Below are 27802 nucleotides of genomic sequence, written 5' to 3'. Positions count from 1 at the left end.
TTGACGATTATCATGCCTTTGATAATCGTCAAAAAGAGAGTGCAGACTAAACAATTAATTCACTTACATCGCTGAAAAAATTATTACGTATCTATGTATATAATGTTCGATTTATTTAATTTAAAACCGATTTTCAATAGTTGTGGTTGTTCGTTACCCGTGGCATGCACTAAATGGGCGGTACTTATCAATGACGTACGACATTATCTGTATAACAGGAAAAAATACAAAACTTTACGACCTGTCTAAATTATAATCCTAAATTAGACAAAGCATAGATTGTGACATAAAATTTTGTACCTATTAGAAATTTGTCACCAATGATTCTTTTGAAGTTTCAGAGAGTATCATGCCAGAGCAATTTAACAGTTTATATATATGACATTAACTGGCATGCCCGATTTCACCACTATATTAAGTATGAATTGACCTGCGAACTAAAAACCACCTCCATCCTCCACTGTACTTTCCGATATTACACCATGTATTTAATTTATTTGTAGAAAAGAGATTCAACAGTTGACTGACACTGCATTTAGTAGTCACGCTTATTCAGACCTGAACTTGGTGCAGAAATAGACAAGAACTTTCGGTCAAACTTGTTGTTTTTAAGAACTTAGTTGTGTGGTAGTGGTAGTTGTGAGGTGAGGCTTTGGATATTGCATTTGAAATTGAGTAATACCAAAAAGCTAAAATAACAATGGATAGTTTTATGGTTAATTTTTTTTTATTTTATTGCCTAGCGTAAGTACATAGTGATTACGTGAGCGTGCAGGAGAAGCGAAATAGGGATTTTTTTTCACAGGGTCGGTTTTTAAGCGTCTTTCGTATGAATTTTCATGCGGGCGCTTGATAAAAGTATTCCAACTGGGGTTGACATAGAATGCTTCTCCCGAGGCTTTTTAATGAAGCTTCTTTTATATTTCTGCGGAACATTTGACGAAAAATAAAATATTACGAATTTGTGGAAGTAAATAAAACCCACAAATAAGGAAAATTCCTTCGTTTCCATTAATAGGTACATATAAGGTTGTTTACGCGATATTATGGAAAAATTACAGCGGAAATTCTAAAGAAATTCATAGAAAATACTAGAAGTATAAAGGTACTCAGATTAGCCCGACACATAAGTAAAAATAATATGGGAATTCTACCAAAGCACTAGCTGAGGTCATAAGTATGAGAAACAAAGCCAACGTTTCTCTAACAACACTCTTTGAGTATAATAATTGCGAGAGGAAATCCAACAAAAGGTATTCACGCCAGGGTAAATAAGACCGGTTCTGCAGTCTTTAACGTAAATTTTATGTTAGGTCAATTCCAAATTTAATTTATTTAAATGAGTAGATAACACTAGCAAAAAGTCAAATCAGACCAGAATTTATTGAAATTTTCATTTGCATGCATATAGAATATTAAGGTATGTTTATGTTTATATTATGTTGAATAATGGATTTGGAAATTAATTTTTCAGCAACCTACGTGAAGTCCGTTCATACAAGAGATGTATCATTAGTATTACCTACTATGACTTTATAGCTCTTTGAACCCAATAAAACCAAAGCGTTATTATTAAAATACATAATGAAGGATCACTGGATATAAATCCACTTGACAGTGATGTTAGCGCATATTCTGGTAAATCAATACTGCCTTAAAACTAACCTAAAAATTTTTCAACGTAAGACATTATCATTCTGTTGGTGCTACAGCAATATGTCAGATTCTATTTGACCAGAAAATTGAAAACCATAATTCTTTTAAACGGGGAGAACATTTGCAAACCCCATCTTTCTGAAGCTAGCAATTTTTTTGCCTTCTACTTTCAACAAACGTTAAACTGCATTAACAAATAACAAACGCAGTTGTGTCAAGATGAATTTTAATAAAAGATAGTGGCCACTCACTTTCTTGGTAGCATAATGGAAGTAAAAATTATCTTGACTCGCGTATGAACGGAATTTGTAGCAAAGAGGTAGCGGCAGCGACGGTGTGGTGGGTACAAGCCAGGGTAACCCGGGCTTGCTAAGACACATGTGCCAGATCCACGACAGGAGACGTCTTGATACAGCCAGTCACAGTCTGGGAACAATAAGATTACGTCACAAAACTATTCTGAATCAATTCAAACATATAATCTACGTAATGTGCATTCTAAAATCCTGTATATAAATTATAAAAGCAAATCGAATTTAACGAATTCAAAATTAACCAGCTCCTGACTGACCCGTAATAGATTATTAATTAATAATAGTAAATTGCAATTAGCATCTATACTAACAATTAATATCCTAGTACTGGCTGAATGAGCAACCCAGAGCTCTGCCACGGCCAATTCGCTCAGTGTTTTTTTTTTCGTTTATAAAGCCCAAAGGTTATGTGCCTTTGGGTTTTATAGCGATACTAGTACTAGCTAGTCGGTACAAGCAATTAGGCCGCCGATGTTTTTTTTCATTATTCTTCTGTTTTTTATTTAACTTGTAGAGTGCAAATAAAGAGTATAATTAAAATAAATAAATAATAAAAATACCTGACTACATAGGCTGTCCCTGACATAGATAATAAACTCTTATAATTTTATTGTTCTTAGCTTATACTATGCCCACTCAGGACGGATGTTAAGAGCCTCTGAAATCTTAGAAAGTAAGAATTTATGGCTCGGCTGACTTGCAAGTACGAATATAAAATCGTATTATAAAGTAAGCTTATCGCTTTATTAAGTAACCCACGCCTGAAATAGGATCGACAATCTAGCGTTACAATAAAAATGAAAACTGTTGTCAGAGGTAGTTCTTAGGAGCATGTGATCTTAAATGCAAGCTTTCAGCTTAGTAAAACAATTTCCTGCATCGCGAGGAAACTGGAAATTGTGACATTGTCATATTACCATCACATGCAATTCCAATTTTCTGCTTTCATATTCCTAGTCAACAACGCCTCGCCGGAGATAAAATATAGTGTTCTTAATCACACCCTTTCACCCGTATACACACACTTTTCTATGAAAAAGGTCGTAATGTGGGTAAATACGGGCGTAATATCTAAAAATAAGGGTGGTTCAGAAGCACAGATATTATAAAGACAACTTCGTTACTTTCAATTAGCTGGTATAGTAAAAAAATATTTATATCTAATTATTTGTAACCTCCATCAGATATAGTTAAAAGAAACGCAGATAAGCTTTCTACGTTATTTCCCTGATGTTCCGGAGGGAAACTAACAAATGTAATGTAGTGATATGTTATAAGTCTTCTGAGGCTTATTAAGAGCAGCAAATTGAAAATTTATTTAATATTTGCACGTTTGGATTGGCGAGGAAATTTCAAATCCACTCGTATCTTTATGGACCACTCAATATCTACAGAGACTATGGCGGTGACGAGGGTCCTACCTTTGTCTGGTAGGTACTATTGGAAGATTATGAATAAATCTTTGCAGCTAATAAAATACTCACTGTTTACGAGATGAACTTTTCAATATAAATATGTATGTGTAATTTATTTAAATATTGAGGATAATACATTATTCATCTTAATGCCTTCTTTACTGCTTTTTAAATTCCACAATAAGTCAAAGCTAAAAAAGTTTACTACCGTTTAATAAATATAATCTTACCTGTATGAGGAATTCTTGAGCCGCCTCTTGGATGGAACCCAACTCCTTGTGTGTTGCTTAGAGAAGTAAAACTGAAGAAGGCGAGAAACTGTGACCGTATTGTCTTCTCTGTTATCCTAGTAACAAATGAAACACAAACTTTTCAGCAAATAAATTTCCTTTACTATTCCTTACCGCAAACGTGTTCAAGGACTTTAGAAATTGATCATACAATGCCCCAAATCAGTCTGTATTCCCAATAGGACACATTGCTGGTGAGTGTCGTAGATCACAAATTCTATGTCCCCTTTGTTGAATAACCACAATTCCGAATCGAGCATTACTAATCCTTCTGTACAAGGGCAGACGAAATACAGTTACCGAGAATTTCGTTTGGAGTGGGAAATCTCTTTGTAACGTTCAGATTTTCTGAGAGTTCTTGTCTATGTAAATTAATTGACATGGCTGTTGATTTTTGAATGATAAAAGCTTTGTATCCGTTTGATACAATCAGTACCGGAATAAAGTCCAATTACTGGTTCTGATCAATACAATTATAAAATTAATTTATTATTTTAGAAAGCACACTGAATTATAATTTGACTGGTAACTTCATGTTTTTTTGCTACTTAGTCTTTATTTTCTTGCATTCTTCAACAGAGCATTATTAAATTTGATAGTTTAAAAAAAGAAAGAGGGCATTCTACTGTAATTAATAGAATAGAACACAAATAAATAAAGTGCAAAAACAAGTCAGTATTAAAATATTGTCCTTCGTGTACTATGGAGTTTTCAATTTGGTCTGCCAGGTTGTGCTAGTCATTAGTATGTTTGAATACGAATTACGTGGTCCTGAGTACGATGCTCGCATTAGCTTTATCATCGCTTAGTGGCACGTCTTTGTCGGTAAGGTGGTAACTAGCCACGGTCAAAGCCACCAGACAAAATCCGATGTGCCCGATGACCGTGGCTAGTTACCACCTTACCGACAAAGACGTGCCACTAAGCGATTTAGTGTTTCGGTGCGATGTCGTGTAGAAATCAATTAGGGGTATGACAACCATACTCCCTAACAGGTTAACCCGCCAACCATCTACTCATCTCTTAATACCAGATCAGATTACAGTCGAGATTGCAACTTGTAGGAGGAAAAAAAATCCGGCCATAAATTGTCAGGTCTTTCTGTTAAGAAATTTTGAGTACCATCTGGGTGTAAAGAAATTGGTATTGTCTATGCCCGTGCCTGGGAGAAAACATTAACCCACCAGTCTGGGTTATAATCACTAACACGTGAAAATATCCTGCATTTGAGTAGCGAGATGTGACTATATTCGAAAATCCTTTCTCTTTAGAGAGCCTGTGTACTACAGTGGAACATTAATAGACAGAGTGTGATGATGGTAAACCAAATATTTGTCTGTTAAGTCAACTGGACTAACGTTTATTTAAATGCCTTGATTAACGCCATTCAATTAGGGCACATTTAATACGGATTGAACGCCACCACAGAACTACATGTCCGGATTTTAGTTAAAGTAGCATTTAATATCAAAATATCGATGGATTCGATGTGCTTTTTAGGTGTTCATTTGGGTTTCAATTTTCTTTTGTTATTTGTACTAATACAAATATGTAGGCCAAACTCACTGAATGGCCAAAAAAATAAACATTTGGATGGGAGTTGCCACCTTGAATTACTTTTAATAGACGGCGTTCTATAAGTAGTACGACTCATTTAGTATAAGAAAAAGACACTCCCGTCCTTGGTACGCTAAGATCTTTTATTATTTTTTCACCAATTAAATACATTAGTGAAGTTGTGCATTTTATGGGGATCAAATTGTCCCTTACAGCATATCATTAAAACGAATATCTTAGAGGACCTCAGAGATTTAAAAAGCGGGCGTAATATTCAAATTCCCGAAATGAAAATTACATACACTTACATACATTTCACCCAAACGAAGCCGAGGCGGGTCGGTAGTTAAATTATAATCACACCACACATAGGTTGACTATATTTATTCGAAGACTAGAATATAAAATTTCATTCACAATATCTATATTTCAGATACGAACCATGCATTTTCTTAGAATTAAAATAAGCCTTTATCACCATCTATCTATACCCAAAAAAACCAAAATGCAAATGTGGCGTGCAAAAAACAAACCAAAAAACAAACGATTCCATTAATATCATTAGTAAAAAGTTACTGAAGCTCAAGGTCAAGGATCATACATAAATTTTAATATTTAATATTAGTAATTATTTTTCATAATTAGCCTAAAGTATTAGTTCTGTTTTAGTTTCCGTGCTTTTAATATGTCTTATTTTTCGGTGTAGGGGAATCAACATGTTCAAATCAAAATATCAGCACCTCTAATTACTAACTCTTCTAAAGGAAATTATTACTTACCTAAAATCTAGTACCGATGCTCCGTGGTCGGCGAAGAGTACTACAGGCGGGGTATACCGCTCGTTGATTCCGCACAATCTGGTTTGAGCAGTACCAGTGGCGTCTTGGACAGCACTTCCATCTCCCAGTTGCAACCATCCGCCTATACAACTAGACCAATATTTTATTGATTTTTTTACCATCCATTACACATAAATTTCAAAACTAAATTTAGGGGTCCAAACTACTGCTGTCCTTTTTACGATGATTCCTTTGAAAAATAATGCTGTTATTTTAGGACCTGTCAATTTAGTTTAGTTAAGCTTGTATACAACATAATTTTGACTAATAAATCTCTGATCAACAATTTACCTTGGACCTTCAGAGTCACCATCTCTCACAGGTCATTATGACAAAGTAGACGCTGACTTTGAAAGTAAGTTCTACTTCTAACTTCTATTCTCTTCTAGGACAATTCTCTTTTCTATTCAGGACAAAGTTCGCGTTGTTTTTAGAAATAACTACTTACGTCTATCTGAGCCTGGGCCTTAATTCTAATTGGCATTTGAATCTTAACTACGCTTGAAATCTTACATTAAATGCATTTTGTGATGTAAATTTTGACACTAAGAACTTTCAATATACAGTTATTAATTTAGTATATTATAACGTTGTATTAGTTCCGTGAGTTTGGTCACACGCTGGAAGCAAACTTAGACGGCATTAAGGACGCAGAGGTTTGATGTCACAGTTTGGCCTCACTTTATGTGTTCTAATGACCATGTCAGTTGATTATCTTGCTTCTAGTTTAGAGTTACATCAAGGATAAATAACATAAGATGATGCAGTATAATTCTTCGGCTTGGTAAGTATTAAATGTTTTAGTAATACTTTACTAAACCAGTGTAAAAACAAACCATATTAAATGACTTTAAACTGGTCTCGTTATTTAAGTTTCGATCACATACAATGGTTTGGAAAAGTTAGATCAAATAATCCTATAAAACTGTGTAAACCATAATAACGCATGTCCGCGCGGGCTACCTCACTGCTACGTGCTGGATCAAACACGAGCGATCAATCGATCCAGTTAAAAACAACATAGGCTCATTAACCAGGTTTGAATTTGTTTCCTGATTCATACTTTGACCAAATAAAAAAAGAGAAAAAACCATCCAGATTTTACCCCCACGAACTCTTTAATATGCACTTTTGAAATCTATACCTACATACCTACATATACTACATACCTACATATCATTTTTCACTAATTAACTCTATTAGGTATTTATAGGCAAATTGGTTTAACCTAACACATTTGAACTAGTCAATATATTTAATAACCACAAATGACGTGTAACGGATTACGAAGTCACTGCAAAGTTGGTAATTTAAATTGTGAGCGTTGAGCTTCGTTGCTGGTCATTATTATTTAAATATGAGGAGATAGTTTCCTTCAGGTATTGTTATACGATTAATTTAAGCTCAATTGAAAGTAGTTTACGTAAAAAACGCCCTCAGCCTGTTTTATTTGCCCCAAGGTGAAAACGGATATATTAATAAAAATATAGAAATCAGAAGAGGGAAAATGATTGGTCACCAAGTAATATATGATTCATTTACCATGAAAATCATTGAGGGAACAGTGGAGGAAAAGAGGGGAAGAAGACCACTGAGACTAGATTTTGTGGAACAAATAAAACGAAACTTAACAGACCCTATTCATTTTCGAGTTAGTATATCCTAATACTATTAGTGTTTAGTTCTGATCGGATATCTAGAATTTTGAAGGATCTTCCAAATTTTAATGTCTCTAACGACAGCATAACGAAACTTTAAGCCATTAACAGTGGATTTCTAAAATAAAAGTATCTTAGAAAAAGAAGGTGCTTTGAAGATTAGCTTGGAAATTATACAATTGGACACATTATTATTATTAGATATGAGTAATGAGCTTTATAAGTGGCTAATTAAATACCTATAAAATTATAGATACATAAATGACAGATTATTACACAGTAACATGAATTTAATTTGTGGACATATTTCACTAGCTACTATTTGGATTGTTCGCGGTTTCTGATTTGTCCTATATTCCGAACGTTTTATTTACTTTCTGTTGATACAATGTATACATACCTTGTATGCTTGGTTTCAATTGAATTAGCGATATAACTGTATGTCCGTGACTCAGATCTGTATTCTGAGTTTTTTGTGGTTTATACATAGGCACTTTTGTAGCTTTTTATACACTTTAGTACCACATGAATAGCATGCGGCGCTTTGTGGTAAAAGTACTCATACAAAAATAGCTTTATTTCCTGAGAAGACTTACCTCGAACCATTAAATCTACCAACGGAGACAAGCCGATACAGCTGAATCTCCACACGTTGCCCAGCATCGGGCTGTAGGACGTAAGAACAAGCACCGGGACCCTCGATGGATGGAGACTTTATCTGGCCGAATGTTTTGCCAGATTTATTCTTGAGGACCCGGGAGTCTATTGTTATGTTGCACACTACGAAGAAATATTAAATTTTATAAATCCTATTTATTTATTTAGTTAAAAAAAACTAAGCACAAAAATAAGATGGCGGTCACGCGGCTCAAAGCAGTAAAAACTTATAACTATATAAAGCTGTTGCTCGTGTACTTCCTCCGCGTTTATTACGGTTTTTACAAAAATCCTGTTAGAATCGTTTGATTCTCTGGAATAAACGGTTAGTCTCCGTCCTTTCAACTAACTAACAAAATTCAAGTAAATTTATTGATTAGTTGGGGCGTGAAGGAAGGACTGACAAACAAACACACTTTCAGATTTATAATATTAATAAGGATAGTAGAGGTTAATATAAAATTTTACTTCAATAATGAAACAAATTTGCGAAGGTGCAGATGTAGCATGACGTGATATTAGAGCGTCACGCCGTTTTCGATGTATAAATTAATTTACCAATAGAGGTTTCACATCAAGAAGATTAGGGCCTCGTTATAAAGATTTCTATATCTTAATAACGAGACACTAGAAATGTGATGTACGCGTCACCTTGTCGGCGCGAACGAGACTAAGAACACTCAATTTTAACAAAACATTTGTAGCTGCAGTTAGGGACTGTATTGTACTTTTTTACTAAACTAATTTGCATCTTACTCTCAAAATCAACTTATTTGCGCCGTTATAGAATGTATATGGTACGCGTAGTAAAACGGCTAAAGTGCATTTCTAGAGTCTTGTTAATAATTTTTATTAATTTTATTCTAAATCTTTATTGATATTTAAATACAGTTGTGTACAAAGGCAGTCAAATTTCAATTGATAATAATAGGATGTTTTCAAGGGCACCTTATGCCTAAAGAGTTTTTTTTTCAACAGCCTCCGAACCCTGGGAAATATTGCATTGAGTGAATGCTTTGGTGAAATTCTACCTACGACATTTATTTGAATATACGTACTGTTAGAGCAGTACTGTTCCAAGCCACACTGTGAGCATCTGGTAGGTGCAACATCTCCGCAAGGACAAGCTCCGTCGCGGACGCAGCACGCGCAGTCCTCACCCCCACTGGGACACGCACAGCCTGATGATGACTGCGTCCAAAGGTCGACTTGGCCTGCGTTTAATTACTGCTTTATAAGGAAGATTGGCAATGTATCTAACAATATCTATCAAAACTATCAAATTTGGAATGTGCTAAAATCTTTTTTTACAGGAAACATAAAAAAGATAACTCTCTCTTTAAATACTCATATTGATTTTTGTGCTAAGTGTAGGGAGATACGCGTTGTGACTTCATAATAACATAACAGTTTGGAACAACGACGATTAATTTCAAAAACATATGTACACTTTAAAAATTGAGTGATGACAACATGCATGTATTATTTAACGCTTTGCTATTTTTCGTTATACTTACAAGATCTCCAAAGGATACGATAATGGAGCGAAAAGTGTGAGTATTGGATAGAAGCAGGCGTTACTTTGCGGAATTGCATGATAAGTATACAATGAACATTGAGTTTAATTTGCTATACTCCGCGAAAAGCAGTAGAGCAGTAGTACGGTGTAATTTATAATTTCTTCAATCTTTATATTCAACACCAAACAGATCTTTGGCAATGGCCTACGCATGTCACGCTCTGACACCGGAGCATCCTCAGTTGATATTTACTTTACAATTAACAAATTATTGTAAGGGAGTAGGTATAGCCAGTTAAACTTAATGTTCATTGTGTGAAGAGGGCTTATTTTGGAGAACCCGTGTAGTGTGCTTATACAAAATGTAACAATTATGAATATATAGAGTTATCTAGTTGTCGTGATATTAGCGGCGTGCATAGAGGGAATGCACCGGTAATGCAGAAGATATATAATGAAGAAAATCTCGAATACGAGTTATGAAAGACTTAAGGATAGACATTGTAAGAGTTATAAAAAGCCTTCCCTTAAGTACATATAACTCGTACTGGAGACTTTCTTAATTTTATATCATCTGCATACCCTGTGCATACCCTCTATGCACACCACTGCGTGACATAATGTAGCAAAATAAGCTCATTGTATGTTACTTCTGCTAAGGAACACCGACTTCTATTTTATTTTCATAGTTATATAAAACTTTTTTACTTACTACTGGCATCTAAAAAGATAGGTGTCCATGCGATTTGCGCGGAGACTGCGGCACACGCGGCTGTCAGCAGCACCGCAACAGCCCGCATGGTGCGCGCGGGCATCCACCGCGCCTTCTCATTGGCCCCCACACTCCCCCACTCACGGACGAACAAAAACAATAACGAACAACCGCGCCTCGATTTGCATGATTGCACAAACACTGTAGTTTTTATTGTTATTCCACAAGGCTCCTAGTTTATAAAGGTTTTATTGCGGGTCCCTCCGATCCTCTGTTTTCCTGGTAATTTCATTTTGAATCCCATTCGCGTAGTTGCCTGTAACAAAATGCTGTATTCGTTATCCATATTACTGTTTTATTGGGTTTTATTGAAACTGCATTTCGTCCTCCCCTCGAGGTAACTAACATTGTATAATCATAATAAAATGATTCAGAGTCCTTAAAATCAATACAGCATAACTGTTTTTCTGATAAAACCAGGAATATAAAGTAACAAAAAATTTGAATTCGTTTAAGGGGAAAAAGTTGTTTAAACACTAGATCATTCAATATTAGCACGTTTAAAACTATTTGCTACGCGATTTAAGTCTATCAACGACGAATTGCATGCATCCATCTACAAATTGTTCAATTCAATTTGCATAACTGATTAAAAAAATATATATAAATTTTTATATTGGTACACACAAGCGCAGTCCATTATAAACAAGTAATGATGAGGTTGTAAATATGTGTTCAGCCATTTTATGTACCATGCAACCTAACGTGGAATTGTTTCGAGGTTAAAAAGTTGCGTAAGTCACACTCCGGCCATTGACTAACTCAAAAACAAAAAATCCTTTGCTATTTTGTTTATTTCTTGTTATTGTGTATTTCTTGTATTGTTTCTAAGTTTGTGCAATAAAGTATTCTAAATAAAAAATTGTTTGGTAGTAACGTGGAAGATAGACAAACCAACAATCAAACTTTCTCATATTTAATATTAGTAGCGATTTATTGTGCAGGCAAATACGACGTTTACGGTTTCATTACTTTAATACTAAGAATAGTAATATAATGTAAAGAAGTTATGCTTAAAAAAGAAGAAACGTATAAGAAGTTTTTTACAACAAATAACAAATTAACCATATTATTTCCTTTAATTTTTTTACAGTAATAATTGACGGACAAAACAGAGAGTTCACCTGATGGTAAGCGGCTATAAAGAGCAACACTTCACAGGGCATTTAAAAAGCGATTCCTGCGACATGACGCCCTGTGTCAATCAATTTGGCCTCATGTGCCTGTAATAACACCGGCAGCCACGCCCTTCAGACCGGAACAATGCTGTTTAGCGGCAGAAATAAGCATGGCGATAGTACTTCCCCGGACAGCTCTGTTACTAAAAGCTCTAAGACAATTCTTATGTTTTAAAACATACTTAAAAATAAAAACATAAATTGTGTGACAAGCAAAGTTTTTTTTTAAAGTGAATTTTTTCCATTCATTAATATAGCTTATCATAATACATATTAGTTTATTATTTTTATTTCATATATGTATATGTATATATTTTATTTTAATCTGTGTGTATTTTTGTTTATGTATTTGTATGTAGTTATTTAAATTTAGGTTTATAATAATTTTACACCACCTACTTGTTCTCGCTCATTTTGTCCTAATCCTAATGTTGCCTGGCAGAGATCGTTTTTTAGCAATAAGGCCGCCTTTTGTAATCTACTCCAGTCTTTGTGTTTCTCTCTATCTGTCCTTTATTTGTATAACTGTGTAGTGGTGCACAAATTAAGAGTTTAAATAAATAAATAAAGAAAAATTCGACTATAATATTAAACATACAATAATTAACTTATACCATCTGGTGGAACTAAAAAGTGGTCATAGTCTAGTGAGTGACTTTTGCTTTCGATTCGGCGGGAACGAGTTCGACTTCCAATTTTCGGCGCTATATGCGTTTTCTTTTATTTGAGCAATTTAAATATCACTTGCTTAGTGGTAAAATCGTGACGAAACATACATGCCTGAGTGTGTTCTCCATAACGATCTCAAGGGCGTGTGAAGACTGCTAATCCACAATGGGCTAGCGTGGCAGACTACGGCATAAACTCTTTTCATTCCGAGAGAAGAGCCATGTTAGAGTAAGCCAGCAATAGGTCGATAATGATGATTATGATCAGGAAAATACGACATTTACCGTTTCATTAACTTAATTTATTGTGAAGTTGGTATGCTTTAAAAATAGAAGAAAAGAATAAGAAGAATATTAAAATGAAGAAAATGAAGATGATGATCATCAGGTGGGCAGGCAGGATTGTGGTCAAGCGTAAACCGTACCCATGTAAATCCCATGTTTCATGAAAATCCCCTGTATAACCGCATCATCGAAAAAAGTATTTTATCCCCTCCTCTGTATTTCATTTCCATTTCTTCTAAAATATGGATATCTACCCATTATCTACCATATTATTATCGAAGTCCAAATACGATACTTTTATCTTTTTTAGCAATTTATTTCGCGCAGTGAACCAAAATGTTTGAGAACGGTATATGTTTGTAACTATATTCGTAGACGTTCAGTGTTTACGAAAATATACCTATCTAGTTTAAAGATAATTACATGCCCAAAAACCCTTCGCTGCCAAATCTAACAATAAATTAGGGGAAAAACCACCATAGTAATAAATGTTGACCAAGTCCTACAACAGTGCAGGTTGCCAGTGATGGCTTATGGCTCCCAAACGTGGTCGTTAAATTTGCGTCTTTTCTTAATTCCTCTACGTGTTATCCCCTCAATTGCAATCTCACCATGAGTTAAGTATCTAATAGCATTATCATTTGCTGTTTAAGATGGTTGTGGATTAACTTGTAAGGGTATTGCAGATTTATTAATCTCACACCAATAATCGGATCCTACGCCGCATTAAGTGATCGACCCAGAGACCTGCACCCATAACAACTCTGCGCCAGGGAAGTTCAACAAATCAGTCAGGCTTAGTCATATGGGGGTGATGGAGATGGATGGATGGTAAGGCTATCTATCTATCTATAATAATAAATAAATAATTTATTCATATCGTTATAGTATCTATCTGGCCACTTGATCAAATCAGGAACGAGGACATCTCTAGAACAATCCTTTTTACAGACATACTCGTAGCTAAACGTGTCGCGAAGCTGATATAAGAATGGGTGGGGCACATAGCTCGGAGAACTGATGTATGTTAGGGTCCTAAGGTGCTGGAATGGTGAGCTTGCACCGGTAAGCGTTAGTAGACTGACGACAAAAAACAAGCCGCAGGAACTACTAGCCAAATTAAAAAGAAAAAGATTTATTTCTGTGTATATTATCGCGTTTAAAATCTCTTTTTAAAAATCCTATGGGAACCGTTTTTTCCAGGGATATTTTATTTCGTCCTAAGTCAGTCAGTAATAAATTAAGGTACATAATAGGTTGCACAGTAAGGGTGTGAAGGAAGGACACAAAAACAAACAAACTTAAGCATATATTCCACAAGAGCCTTTCCCATGTTATTGTTATAATATATCAACTATACTTGTACACAGTTCAAAGAAAATATACAAATTTTCGACGCCTTTGATCGCGTGGTAAATACCGAAATCACAGGGTTCCTTACTACTAGAGCCAGTAAAGGTATTTCCTACGCCACATCACAAAGGTCCCACCGACAGCCCTCTATGTATGGAGGCAGATGAATCAGCTACACGGGCGTGGCGGACCAACGAAAAATCTACCTAGGTTCCCAGCCATATTTCCGAAAGTGCTAGGTTTCTAAAACGATCTCGGATGGCTGGAGTAGCAAGCTCAGTGGGGAAGAGTTCCACGTTTACCAAGCCGATAGCTTCCGTGCGGAAAACGGCCAAGTGTGAAGAATAAGAAGAAGGTACATAACGATGATCCTAAACTTCATCGTACCTCTATATGACAGTCCATACTTTGTGATAATTCATAGGTAAAAGCACCCCACCCAGTAGACTAAATAAAAATGTTAGTGTCCATTCCTTGCAATACTGCTCCCACTGGGGTTATCGTTCGGGGCAACTTATTGATAAACCAGATACTATCTTGTTCTGGCCTACATCTCACTGTTTACATCTATAATTCTCGGGCCAAAAATAGCTATTGTGTTTTTTCTGTTACAGTATTTCCATAACCAGCCAGTGGAATTAGGAAGTTTGTCAACACCCGTGCCTCGACAGAGTATGTTAAGCCGTCGGTCCCGGTTATTATCACTAACTTGTGATGATAACCGTTGCTAGCCCCTAGGCTATAGCCCAACTAACGCGGATTCCCCACAACGTGTAGGGTCTACCATCCATGCTCTAAAACTGTCTCCTATATAAGAGGAGGCCTGTGCCCAGAAGTGGGATGTTGATAGACTGTGGATTCTCTTACCAATCCTTAACATATATGAATCGTTCCCGGGTTTAAGAAAACCCTAAGGGTACGAAAACCATACTTAATAATCTATATATATATAATGAAAATGGTCTTCGTTTGAGGCTCAATCACGCCTAAACCACTGATCGTATCGACATGAAACTACCACCATTCGATGCGAAATTTTTCCTAGATGGTTTATGGCTATCTATTTTTTTAATTCCGACATTCCTTCATTTTTTTATTGCGGTTTTACTTTTATGAACATTTATCCCGCTAATAAAAACAAAAGATTGATTTGTTTTCTTGATTCTTTTGTTTTCATGGATTTCAACAGAGTGTATTAAACGGATTATGGTTTTTTACATTCAGCTAAGAATCTACTCACGGTAGTGGAGAACGGGCTTTTTTTTATCTTCAGAATTGTCAGGAGAAAGTTTTGTATGTAAGAAAATTTTAAAAAAGCCCGATAAATAGTTAAAAATTTCGATGATAATCGAAGAATTCCCATCTATATAGTCACTCACCACGAAATCTCGGGAACCAAAAGACTTAGAAACGTAAAACTTGGTAGGAATATTACTTTTGCTATGTAGAGGTCAGCTATGAATAGATTTTAAGAAATTCATTCCCCAAAGGGGATTGCGGGGGCGTTAACAATGAACAATTCCCGTTTTTAAACTATAGCTTCTATAGACTTCAAATTTGGTCAGAAGATTCTTCTGTAAGAGGTGTAGAAATAGGCTATGAACGAATTTTACGATAGCTCACCCCACAGGGGGTTGCGGGGGTGGGTATTAACAATTAATATTTTTAATTTTCCAGCTAAAGCTCCCACAAGCTCCAAATTTTGTAGGAATTTTCTATAAGTGATGTAAAAATGATTTATGAACAAATTTTACGATATCCCACCCCAAAGAAGATTGCGGGGGCGTTAACAATGAAAATTTTCAATTTCCAAGCGATAGCTCCTATAGACTCCAAATTTAGTGAGAGTGTTCTATATGTAATATAAAAATGATCTTCGAGCGGATTTTACAATGAATCACCTCCAATAAGGTTCGCGGTGGTGGGTGTTAACAATAAAAAAATTCAATTTCGAAATATAGCTTCTAAAAATTCTAAATATGGTTGGAATCTTTTATTATTCACATAAAGAACGTCTCAAAATGGATTTCAATAAAGTCTACTTCCGACAGAAATTGCGGGGGTGGGTGTTAAAATCTAAATTTTTTATTTCTAACCTGTAACTTCTACAGACTCCAAATTTGGTGGGGATCTTCGTGTATGTAGGGATATTCGTGTATTTCCTTACAACAATCGTCTTTTTGGAAGCGGAGAAAAAGTCATTGAGAGGTTTCAAAAACTTAACTTTACATGTAGCTATCCAATCAACGGACTAAGAATTTTACATTCATTTTACTTTTGCAGACTACATAACCGACGAATTCTTTTATTGAGGGATCGCGGAAATGTAACAGATTAAAATGAATGCATTTTCCAAGCACATGAGATGTGGAAAAGAAATTTAGTTACTTATTCCAATAGAATTCATAAAAAAACATGCACAATTAATTTTCTATAAAAAATTGATGTCACGGAGAAAATTTTAGTTAACAAAAAATTCGGTGCACTTGAACCTAGACAGATTTCAACTTCACATATGAGACTTGCAATGACTTTAACTTAAACTTTCAATGCTCATTTCAAATTTTTTTCTTCATGTCAATTATTATTAATTTTTGGAAGAAAGGCACGGAAATGTTATAATGATTGCACATTGAAAGTTACAATGAACATTAGTGAGAAAAATCACCTGGATGAAAGATACAGGCTAAATCGATGGAATTTGGAATTTGAGTAAGTCTAAACAATATCGATGCTTACAGTTCTATCCGCGGGGCCTATTTATGTTCATACAAAAATAAAAAAAAAGGAGAATAATAAAAATATGAAAAAAATAAATAAAAATGAAACATAAAATGTAATTTATTTCCTCTTTCAATTCGCCCAGCGAAGCGGGCGGGAAACGGCTAGTATACTATATTTTTAAATATTTTTTATAGCTAAATATTTCCTAGAAAGATAAATTTACACAGTTGGGTAAATTTATCTTTATAAAATACACGACAAGAAAACCACAAACGTTTTAAAATTACGTAACTAAATCCGAACGTATTTTCGAGAAAGCACCGAACTTTTAAAGCGTGAAACGAAATTGTAGAAGATAAAGATCGCTGGCTGCAAGTGTGCATCGTGCACTATTTTATCGTCTCCCCGACAAAATCAATACCTCGCTGGCCAAATTCCACAAAGCAACAGAACTCGGAAACAAATGTTTCAGTCATGGATGTTTTACTGTTTACAATCAAACCAAAGAGTGCAAAATCGAACATCCAAAGTAAATATAGTATATAGTGTATAGTGTATAGTGTCTTTGTTGATTTGGTTACTTGTGACCTATGACGCTCAAGCACCTAGAGTTAAGCATAGAATACTCTTTATCCTTATAAACCACCCTAGTAGATTAAACGGGTACCTCCGGTTGGTCGAACTGAGTAGTCAAACTAATTTGTCCAACAGGAATAATTTTTCAACATGGTAAAATTGTCTTTGATGGCGGAAAATACAGTCACAAATATATGTACATGGGTTGACATGTTAACCGATTTTTACATAGAGATAACTTGAGACGGGGACAACGGATATTTTAAGTTCCGGGTAACAGTTATCTCATTAACATACAGAAATATATGTATTGCACAGCATAATATTGAGAATCTGGTAATATGCTCTACTCACTTTTTCTGTGAACACAACTTGAAATAATCAAAAATCTCCAAAAATTTAAGGACTTTCTTACAACCATTTATTCCTTATTTCACCCCTGAAATACCCACTGTGAGACATGTTAAGTACGCGAAATTCACAACTTAGTGCCCAGTCTCTATGTTATACGTGCGAAAGCATATCAGAGGAAAAGTTGTCCCAAATTGATAAAAGAATTATGCTTTTGCTTTCTATGTCTTATGAACTATTTTGAAAATCTCGGGATAAAATGAAACTAAACTGTGAGATCCATGCTACAACCGGATCGATCTTATCCTCCAGAAAGTACATCAATAGGTTGCACTTAACCATAATCCACCAGGTGGCCTGGTGGGAGTGGTGGGACTGGAGGAGACTATAAGCAAGTAAACAATAAATAAAACAACAAAATCATAAAATTATTTAATAGAACAATAATGGAAGAATCCTTTAAGCACCAAAGAACTTTCAATTTGCATTACACATCACGAAAATTTAACAAATAATATAGAAATAGGAATTAACAGGTTTGAAAATAACAGCCCCGAGGTGGCATCACTGCATTAGCGTGTACAAAATCCCCACATTGCGGACAAGACTGGCAAGCTTGGCACTTGTTCTTTTTCTCAAAATAGTAGCAACAATTACCCTGATGGAGAAAATAAATCAAATGAGGTAATGGGTAAAGTTTTCCAAATGATAGAACCATGCACAACCTAAAAACTATTGTTATGAAATATAATGAACTTTAAGTTTTGACGATCTCCTTGGCGCAACGGTGAGCGCTGTGAATTTAAGTAGGAGGCCCCGGGTTTAATCCCCAGCAAAGGCAATTTGGGAATTTAAAATTTCTGAATTTACTCTGATCAGGTCTGGTGGAAGGTTTTGGCCGTAGCTAGTTGTCACCCTACCGGCAAACACGTGCCGCTAAGCGATTTAGTATTCCGGTGCGATGTCTCGTAGAAACCAATTACCTGTTGACTATCATACTCCTTTAAAGGTTAGCCCGCTACCATCTTAGACTACACCATCACTTACCACCAGGTGAGGTTGCAGTCACTTGTAGTGAAATATTAAACATTAAAGTTTAATTTGGTATAATTATTCAGAGGAAGAGTGACCTCGATTTTAAACGTGACCATCTTTAAATAAAACCACACTCCAACATAATGTGTACTTATGTTGATGGTGCCTTAACTTATCCTTACTGCGCTCCATCTTTCAGTGCTAAGATAGGGTATATCAGACATATAAGGGAACACGAGCACAGCCCTAGGGCCCTAGGTCTAAGCGGCTAGGGATTATTATTATAATCAGCGAAAACTATGCAAATATGCTTCTCACGTTTTGCACCGATAATTAAAAAAAAAATGAAAAAAATATAATCTATATCTACACTTATAATAAAACTGTAACTGGAAGATTTCTCTAAATTTAATACATTTTGAAAATTTTAATAAATTTCCACCGGGTAACGGGATGAAAATTTTTATCAATCTACTTCATAGCTCCGAAAAATTTGAACCTACTTTAATAATTGTTTTTTATTTTAAAGTGTACTTTTATTGAACCTTTTTATTTGAACCTATTTTAATAATTACTATGAAACACGTAGTGTCTACTACTACTGTCTATAGGTGAAGGAAAACATCGTGGGGAAACCTGAGGCATTTTGTTTATAATAGAGATGGAAGAATCTAAACAAAATATGTCCATCGTAAAGGACAGGGGTGTTTTAATTGTTGAAGAACAACTGTTTTTACTTTTTTTTAAATTTTAATAGTCCTAATTGACTGGCTGGAAAGGTAACCGTGGCATCTCTTTACAAGGCAGACCTATTAAATATTACAAAAATATAGGAAATATGGAGTACCTATGTAAGGACCTGTTTATTTATCTTTCTGGACTAATTAACCTAATTCGTATATTTCGATTAGAACAAAAATATACCTTATTATGTAGGCACTCTGTATCAAATCTAAATAACTCTAGTAATGAACTAACAGGGCATTTAAGGAACACGTCATACAAATTGCCGCACTGTGTCCATTAACCAGAGGTGTAATAAAGATAATTTTAATAATTCTAATTTTAATAAAGATCTGATAAATATTGTCGGAGATAAAGGACATAACTCTTCACAAATAACAGCAAGTAGCAAGGCATATGGGACAACGATCGACTACATGCGTACCATACCTACTACTTAATATAATAAATGCGAAAGTTTGTGAGGCTGGATGTTCTGGATGCATGTATTTATAAACTGATATAATGACAACTCACTAACTCAGTATACCACAGTAGGTACATAGCTAGCCACGATGATTATGATGTTAGCATCACATCTATTCTAGCTTCTCGATTGACTCATACGCGGACGAAGTCGCGAGGGTCCGCTAGTATCAAATATGAAAATGATTTGATTTTTCATCAAATCCTTGATCAAGTACCACCATAATGTTCAGAGGTGTCGGGTGGTGTTGACTTGAACGTAACTAAGCAGACGTAAAGTCAAAGTCAAAAGTAAAAAATATCTTTATTCAAGTATATAAGGCCCATAGGTGGCACCTTTTGATGCGTAAAGTTAAAGCTAAGATAAAGCTAAGATTCGCGTGCTTGGAATTTGAATTTTGAAACAGCTTTTTCTCGTGACTTTTATATCTTCGTTTTATTTTCAGAATAAATAACTATTGCAAATAAGTATTTGCTGCCCAGTTCAATCATGGTGCATTCAATTTGTACAGAAATCACATGAATTTGGCTAAAATTAGCCAAAACATTTTGCCGGTATTTTAGTATTATAGCGATAAAATTACATCGAATTTCACAAATGTAAAATAGCTTTATTCTTACTTTATCAATAAATATCTACTAACCTAGTTATTACACGAAGCACTGAACTTACCAAGATTAAATTGAATAAAAAACATCCGAACATCGTAAACATCATAATCCCACCAGGACTGGTGGTGACACAGATTCTACTGCCCATATTTCTTTTTTTTTACTGGCACTCGGTAATTTAATTTTTGTATGAATAGAATAGTTACTATAGTTGTCCATGATCATAAGTTGTTTATACCAATGTCTACTCTATCATTAACGAAATTTATTTTATAATCTAAATAAGTCCAGTACATTTAGAGCCTATTCGATACAAACAAAAAAAACGAACCTCTTTATACTTTATGAATAATAGGTGGGTACAGTTAAATTTTTAAAACAGCTTAACTATTCTTAATGGTTTCGTACGCACCTTTTTGGTTTCCTATCAGCCTGCGAGAACCAATAAAAAAAACAGATAATGTGTTAATCCAAGGTATAATCTATCTCAACTCTACCATTCCAAAATTCAGTCAAATTGGTTCAGTATTTTTGCGTGAAAGATTAACAAATATCCATCCATCCATCTATACAAACTTTCACAATTATAAAATTAAAGTAGAATACAATAATGTACGACTGTAATAAATACGGCATACCTGTCAATAAAAGAAGATAATTCAATGAAAATTATTAGCAAATAAAATCTATAGAAATGATTAAATATTAATGATTAAATTAATTAAAAATAAATAATAATTAATTTAATTATTTAAAATCTAAATTGATTATTGTAAAGAAGATCTATTTTACTTATTATAAATAAACCACATATTTGCATAAGAAGCAAACTTTTCCAACTCGAATCACGTAAATTAATTAACTTTGTAATTAAAAATCTTAAGTCCAAATTCTTTTCGTTTTTCCGCTTACTGCGCTTCCGTTAATTATCATGGAAGTTGAATTTTCCTTTCCAATTTTCTAAGCTCGTAAAATTTATCACAGTAGACTCTATACTTACAATCAAAATTTATTTATGTAAGTAAATTAGATGTTTTGTAGGTTATAGTTAATGTTTCCTTCAGAGTAGGTGATTTGGAATATAGCTTCCAATCCAATCAATAAACTAATCTAATGTTCTATTATTATGATTTTTTTAAGGTTAATTTCATAAATTTATAGTTTAATCTTCCATTTTTAAAGGGCAGAATTCATAACTTAAATTACTATAAAATATAATCATTAAAATAAGGTCAATCAAAAAAAAAGTAAATGACGAAAATAAAACGAAGACGAAACGAGACATTCTTCCTATTTTGAATTCCCACGGAAACTAATAACTACCGACTTAATATATAGATAAACACCCAGACACTGAAAAACATTCATGTTCATCACACAAACATTTTCCAGGTGTGGGAATCGAACCCACGACCTTGGACTCCGAAAGCAGGGTCGCTGCCCACTGCGCCACTTATTTAACACGGGGCATGCAAAACTGCTGTATAAAAATTAACTATTTAAAGTGTGCTTTTTAATATCATCAACGTTGATTTAATAAGTAATACCGAACGCGCGACGCAAAATATCAAACATGTTAAGAGGTTATTACGCTATAAATGCCGCCGGCTCCCGACATGATATCAGCCAGAAAATAAGGGAAAATCACGAAGGGTCGTATTTTTAGCTTCAGTAGAAAATAAATCCATCTAAACCCTCGCCGCAACCCATGAATAAGCATTGCGGTCTGACGGACGATTGGTATTAAAAAAAAAAACACTAGGCAATCAGCCTCCCGGTAATGTCAAATCGTGAGTAATTTGTTCTGGAATTAGAGTGGTTAAGTTTCACTTAATTTAATTTTCACTAGCGAGATTAAGTATACCGAACTTACAAAATAATTTAACAGTCTACATTTAAAACCATGTTTAAAGTAAAACACAAAATGCTTTAGCTTTCACATGCTTATTGCTAAAACTCTGATAAAATATATCTACTCTGAAAAAATATTAAATTAATCTGAAAAATAATCGAAAAATGACACTTTCGATCTAACATCTAACCTTAAAAACCTTATCAAATTAGCTTATTATTACGTTTAGTTAATCCCGTAAATATTTTAGCGCATGTATGTATTATATATGAAGTTATTCTAATCTCCTTTGAGGATTACTTTCAATGTAGATGTTTATATTATCTAGATTGATGTACGAAATGACTTGATAACAAATTACAAAGTTTCAATTTAAATGTTGATTAATTACATTTTAATCCTTTCGCCAGAAAAATAAATGGTCTTAGTTCATGCGGGGACGCATTAATTCTTTTTCAACGTCGAAGCAAAAAGTGATATCGAGTTTTCAGCTGAAATCTTCATTGGAGCAAAAGATATCGAAATTGGTTTCATAGTTTATATTAGTTCCTTTTTATCAAGGTCCGAAGTGATTTTATAATGATATTGAATCTTTTCAAAGTATTACTAGCGGCATTTATTTGGCTTTTTACTTTGCTTTCATCAGAGGATATTGCTCGGGAATCAATTCAGGTGCTACGGGGTGTGATTTGGCTGAAACTGAATAATAATTCCAAAGAAAGTATAGCCTTTTACATGGAAATTAAAATCAATTTCATTTCGTACTTAGAAACGTCGGTTATTACTTTTATCGATGGATCCATGTCACACAGACGAGAAAAAAATATATGAACATACGATGCTGTCTGTCCGAAATCCAGCTCAGTCCGGAACTTGGAATGTTACTTGTAATTTTAATCTTTATTTTATCATCAAATCAAGGTCATCTGTACGGGTCATCATCATCATCATCATCATATAAACCCACCACCGGCCCACTATCTAAGAGTTGGTGAATCGCTTTTTGTCTGCGCATCATTCAAATCAATAGACATTCGATTCAAGCGTTTCCTAAATTTATGGAAATCACCCGTTTTTTCTCGCCCGTATCCTACGCTACCTGAGGAAGGCTTTTTGTTTTTTTTTTAGCACCAGCCTAATATGTTAACCACCTGCCTGACGTCAAAAATAACTATAAAGCAGAATTATTGCTTCCTGTTGATACTAATAAATAAACTAACTGTAATGGTGTACCCGATCATCTTGACTGTGGTAACGATGAACTTCTTGATCAGGATCTACACAAGATGTCGATATCGCAAAAGGCTTCCGCCTAGGCCGAGCGCCCACGGCAACCTCGCATGCGCGGCGCATTAGAACTGTAGGCTGATTAACCTGCAACAATGAAATATAACATTGTTATACAACATATCCGGCAAATTAAAATTTAATATCAGTTAATCGTTTGGTATATAAGAAGTATCCTATATTGTGTGTGAGCGGGAGCAGTGCGACGGCGGTATCAGTCCAATCAATTGTGGTAATTTCATGCAGCAGAAAAAATATTTCAATTGGTACCCAATTTGCATTGCATTGAATTGCTTCCAAAATTGAAAATGCAGAAGTTAATGTTTTAATTGTTTATCAATGGTGTAGAAATATTCAACAGTTTTGAATATTACTTAGTTATTGTAGATCGGATAGATTAAAGGAACTGTCAATGATCGATGATACAAAAATCACAGTATAATTTGTTTATGTCGACTTTTTTGGTACGCAATTTTTTTGGTATCAGCTGTATCAACTCGTTATACATGATGAGATAAATCTGAGCCGTGCTACGTTTAATTTTCAGCCTATCATTACCAAAAGTCTACCCTTAAGTTTTTATAACTCGTACTGGAGATTATCTTCATTTTATATCATCTGCGTACCCTGTGCATATCCTCTATGCACACCACTGCCGACCATTAAATATTTATTTAACGGATGTAAAGCGGTTTTATATTTAAATGTATATCACGATCGTGTACGGCAAGACTCGAGTCATATACTTTGAATACATGTTCCTTTTCTGAGTTATGTTGTAGCGAAAATATGAAGAAAAAAAAATACTCTGCAAAACGTACTTTATTCATTATGAGTTAACTTTAAACTTAGTTGCAGTCATCCATAACATCTTCTAAAAATACTTCAACAGGTTCCTTCTTAAGTAAACGACGGTCTAATGGGTGGTTATAGTTCGGTACTTTAACGGGGTCTCTCACTTGCACAGGACTAACTTCACATTCTATTGTTACGTCACGAGGACATCGTTTTAGAAAGTTTGCAGTACCCAATAACCTAGAATGCTCTTGGTCTTGCATACCATTCCGCTTGAATGCAGATACCGGTAACTGTCGCACCTGGAATTGATAGTCGTCTTTAAACTTTGCTCATCTTTTCCACTAATAGAATACATCAGTATTTTCATCAAAGGTCTACAATTATTAGTAATGCCGCTTGAAACAATAGTTCATTATTATTAATTGTTCGATGAAGGTATAACCCTTTCCTAAATTCATTAGTCACTGCCATAAGATGTCCCTCATAGACAAAATTGATTAATTAACGCACCGAATCAGGTCATCGCTTCTTAGAGACAATTATAGGAAGTTTCTTCATAGGTTTGACGGGTAAAACGAATGGAGTATCGCTCCACGTGGCATTCCTCCAACATTTTCGTACGTACGCAATTCCACCGCTTTCTATAAATTTCTGATCTTGTATTCCATTCCGCTTAAACGCGCTGGATGGAAGAGGATTTACCTGTCAATTTTTATCTTTTGGGCTCATCTCATTATCTACGAGTATTTAGTATAATCTTTTACTTTTAATTCACTTTTTATCTTTTTTCTTTTAATGGGTAACACTTCCTGAGTAACTCTTGGGAATAATCTGAGGATAGGTTCTACTGCAGTATAAACGTAGCATTTACTGCCTACACCGCCAGCACACAAATGCCGTACTGCACCCCTGTAGCCATAGATTTGGTCTTGTATACCATTCCTACGGTACGCCGACATAGGTAGTCTACCGTGTCGCGTGGGAACGTACTGTTCCTGAAACCAACCACAAAATTAGAATTGTACCACCCAAATAATAGTTGGCCCCAGGAACATCGTATTGACTTGACCGAAAATATCTTAAATGCTTTTAAAGGGTATAAATTATCACAGTTTTTAAAGAGTTATTGTTATGTGATTTTGAATATAGACGTACTAAAAAGTATATTGGTAATTGAAACTTACGATTCGTCCATCTTCGTACCGATAACACGGTATTACATATTTCGTTTTTATTGGTTTGCAAGGATTATTGCACGTGGGACAACAGTCCTCCTTTGTAGGAGGCGAGAGTTGACGTTTGTAATGTGAATTTGGCTTTTCAGGAATATCATTGCAAGGGTCATCTCTTCTTCTCGGTGACTTTGTGCATTGAGGTTTATCGCAGTAATATACCATTTGTCCTTTCGGACAGTGAGGTAGGCAGGAATAACATATTGGAGGTGCCTCACAGTATTTCTCTGGGCCGCAGGGCGAAATGAGCATTGGTGTTACTGCGTAGTCTCCCGGCTCCTCGAAGTAATATGCCATTTTTTTTAGTTTTTGTTATAAGTTTTCTCTACTTTGAATTTATTTACATATTATTAAATAGCTACTTTATAGTTTTCAGATAGACATTCAAAAATTAAATGAATATGGTTTTGCTCGTCAAATTTGAATGAATTTTCGTTTTAATAGAATGCTGATTAGAAAATGTTGATGGCCAGTAATTTATTTTCTTTCTTTTTTGTTTTAATATCTGGCTATACTACTCCATCACTGCCCTCTATTGTACTTTTAGTATAGTATAATACTCATAATATAATAGAGGTAGTGATCACTAATTTAACATTTTTTTTTGTTTAAAGGAGTAAGTTTGAACTATTATAGTTCAAATTTACTCGGGGTGCATCAAATGGAGGAATAATGAGTCGAATTTTTATAGTTTTTACACATCGTTATTATTCTACCTATCAATACTTAATTTAATTTGATATTTCCAACAGTCAGTTACAATTTATTTTTAATGTTTATCTTTCAATCAATCAGATCTTTATTCAGTTTATGCTGTTAATAAAATAAATAAAATAAATAAATATACTACGACAATATTTTTATTAATATAATACACATAAATACTTATAATATACAAATAAACACGCAGACACTGAATACAATCATGTTCATCACACAAACATTTACCAGTTGTGGGAATCGAACCCACGGCATAGGACTCAGAAAGCAGGTTCGCTGCCCACTGCGCCAGTTCTAACTTCTTTAGTAGGCCTTCTTTATAAAACCGATTTTTACGTGTACCTTAAATTTACTACACGATAGATCAGGAATGAGGTTTAAAATTATGAGGACTTTCGTTATATTAACAGATACGGGTGTTTGCTAATTCGATGAGTTTCTTGCCGGCTTCTTCTCGGTAGAATCTGCCTTCCGAACCGGTGGTAGAGTCACTACACACGGACAGACTTGACGTTTCAAAAGTTCTTGTATTAGGCCTACTTGAAATAAATGAATTTTGAATTTTGAATTTTTTGAATTTTGAATTTTGAATAATGATTATCTGGGTTTCATGCCACAAACTGTTCTAATTGCAATATGCTATCCTCCCCACAATAATATTTAATACGACATAAGACTATAAAGATAAGCAAAATACTGTCTTAGCCGTGGATACATCTGTTAATTGTTTTATCTTCCTGATAGCAAAAGTAGCTGAGTTTAACTTTATTTTAAAATTATCAATATGTGGTCTCCATTGAAGCTATAAGTCAAAAATAAATCCTAGGAATTGCGTTTTGTCAAGTTTTTCTTATTTTTCGCTATTTAAATATAAAGTCATATTATTATTATCTATACAGGGAGCCCTTGAAGGTACTAAATGGAAACATTTAGATTTCTTAGAGTTTAGTGCTAGTTTATTTGTCGAGAATTATTCTTCTAATAAAGTCGTCTTGTTAAGAGGACTTGGAAACATTTTTCTATTTTAATATACCACTGTAAAGTATATAATACATTGGTGTCAAACGTAAGCTGAACTAATGTATTATAATGAGGCTCCGATTGGGGTATCATGGACCTAACGCTCCATAATATAAGAAACTGTGTAAATTAGTTATAATAAATTACTTAATTATTCCCTAAATTATAATAATATTGTATTTACTTGAATTTCAATACAGGATATAGTTTCAAACACGTGTTCTA

General features: G+C 34.5%; 2 protein-coding genes across 8 annotated transcripts in view; both read right to left on the bottom strand.

The window, feature by feature from the left end:
• The window catches only part of LOC120634362, a 33076-nt gene extending 22349 nt beyond the window's left edge, over positions 1-10727 (bottom strand). The window contains exons 1-6 of the mRNA XM_039904879.1: positions 10618-10727; positions 9445-9600; positions 8326-8509; positions 6012-6161; positions 3616-3731; positions 1908-2082 (exon numbers count right to left, since the gene is read on the bottom strand). Of these exons, the coding sequence (XP_039760813.1) occupies positions 1908-2082; positions 3616-3731; positions 6012-6161; positions 8326-8509; positions 9445-9600; positions 10618-10720 (884 nt within the window). The 5' untranslated portion in view covers positions 10721-10727. The remainder of the gene's footprint in view (positions 1-1907; positions 2083-3615; positions 3732-6011; positions 6162-8325; positions 8510-9444; positions 9601-10617) is intronic.
• A 105-nt stretch (positions 10728-10832) lies between these two features.
• On the bottom strand, positions 10833-26182 carry LOC120634371. 7 transcript variants are annotated; one of them, XM_039904915.1, is made up of 3 exons: positions 25790-26182; positions 23754-23894; positions 10833-10933 (listed from the first exon to the last, which is right to left on the bottom strand). In XM_039904915.1, the coding sequence occupies exons 1-3, from the start codon at positions 26132-26134 to the stop codon at positions 10850-10852; spliced, it is 570 nt and encodes a 189-aa protein (XP_039760849.1). In that variant the 5' UTR covers positions 26135-26182; the 3' UTR covers positions 10833-10849. The 7 variants fall into 7 exon arrangements, with proteins under 7 accessions (XP_039760849.1, XP_039760857.1, XP_039760824.1 ...); XM_039904923.1 differs by having other exon boundaries at positions 10843-10933; positions 23741-23894; XM_039904890.1 differs by lacking the exon at positions 10833-10933 and adding an exon at positions 18286-18470.
• Positions 26183-27802: the final 1620 nt, after the last annotated feature.

This window comes from Pararge aegeria, chromosome 2, assembly GCF_905163445.1.
Source record: "Pararge aegeria chromosome 2, ilParAegt1.1, whole genome shotgun sequence".
NCBI lineage: Eukaryota > Metazoa > Arthropoda > Insecta > Lepidoptera > Nymphalidae > Pararge > Pararge aegeria.
The sequence above is the reverse complement of the archived record's forward strand: the minus strand, read 5'-3'. Positions and strand labels throughout refer to the sequence as shown.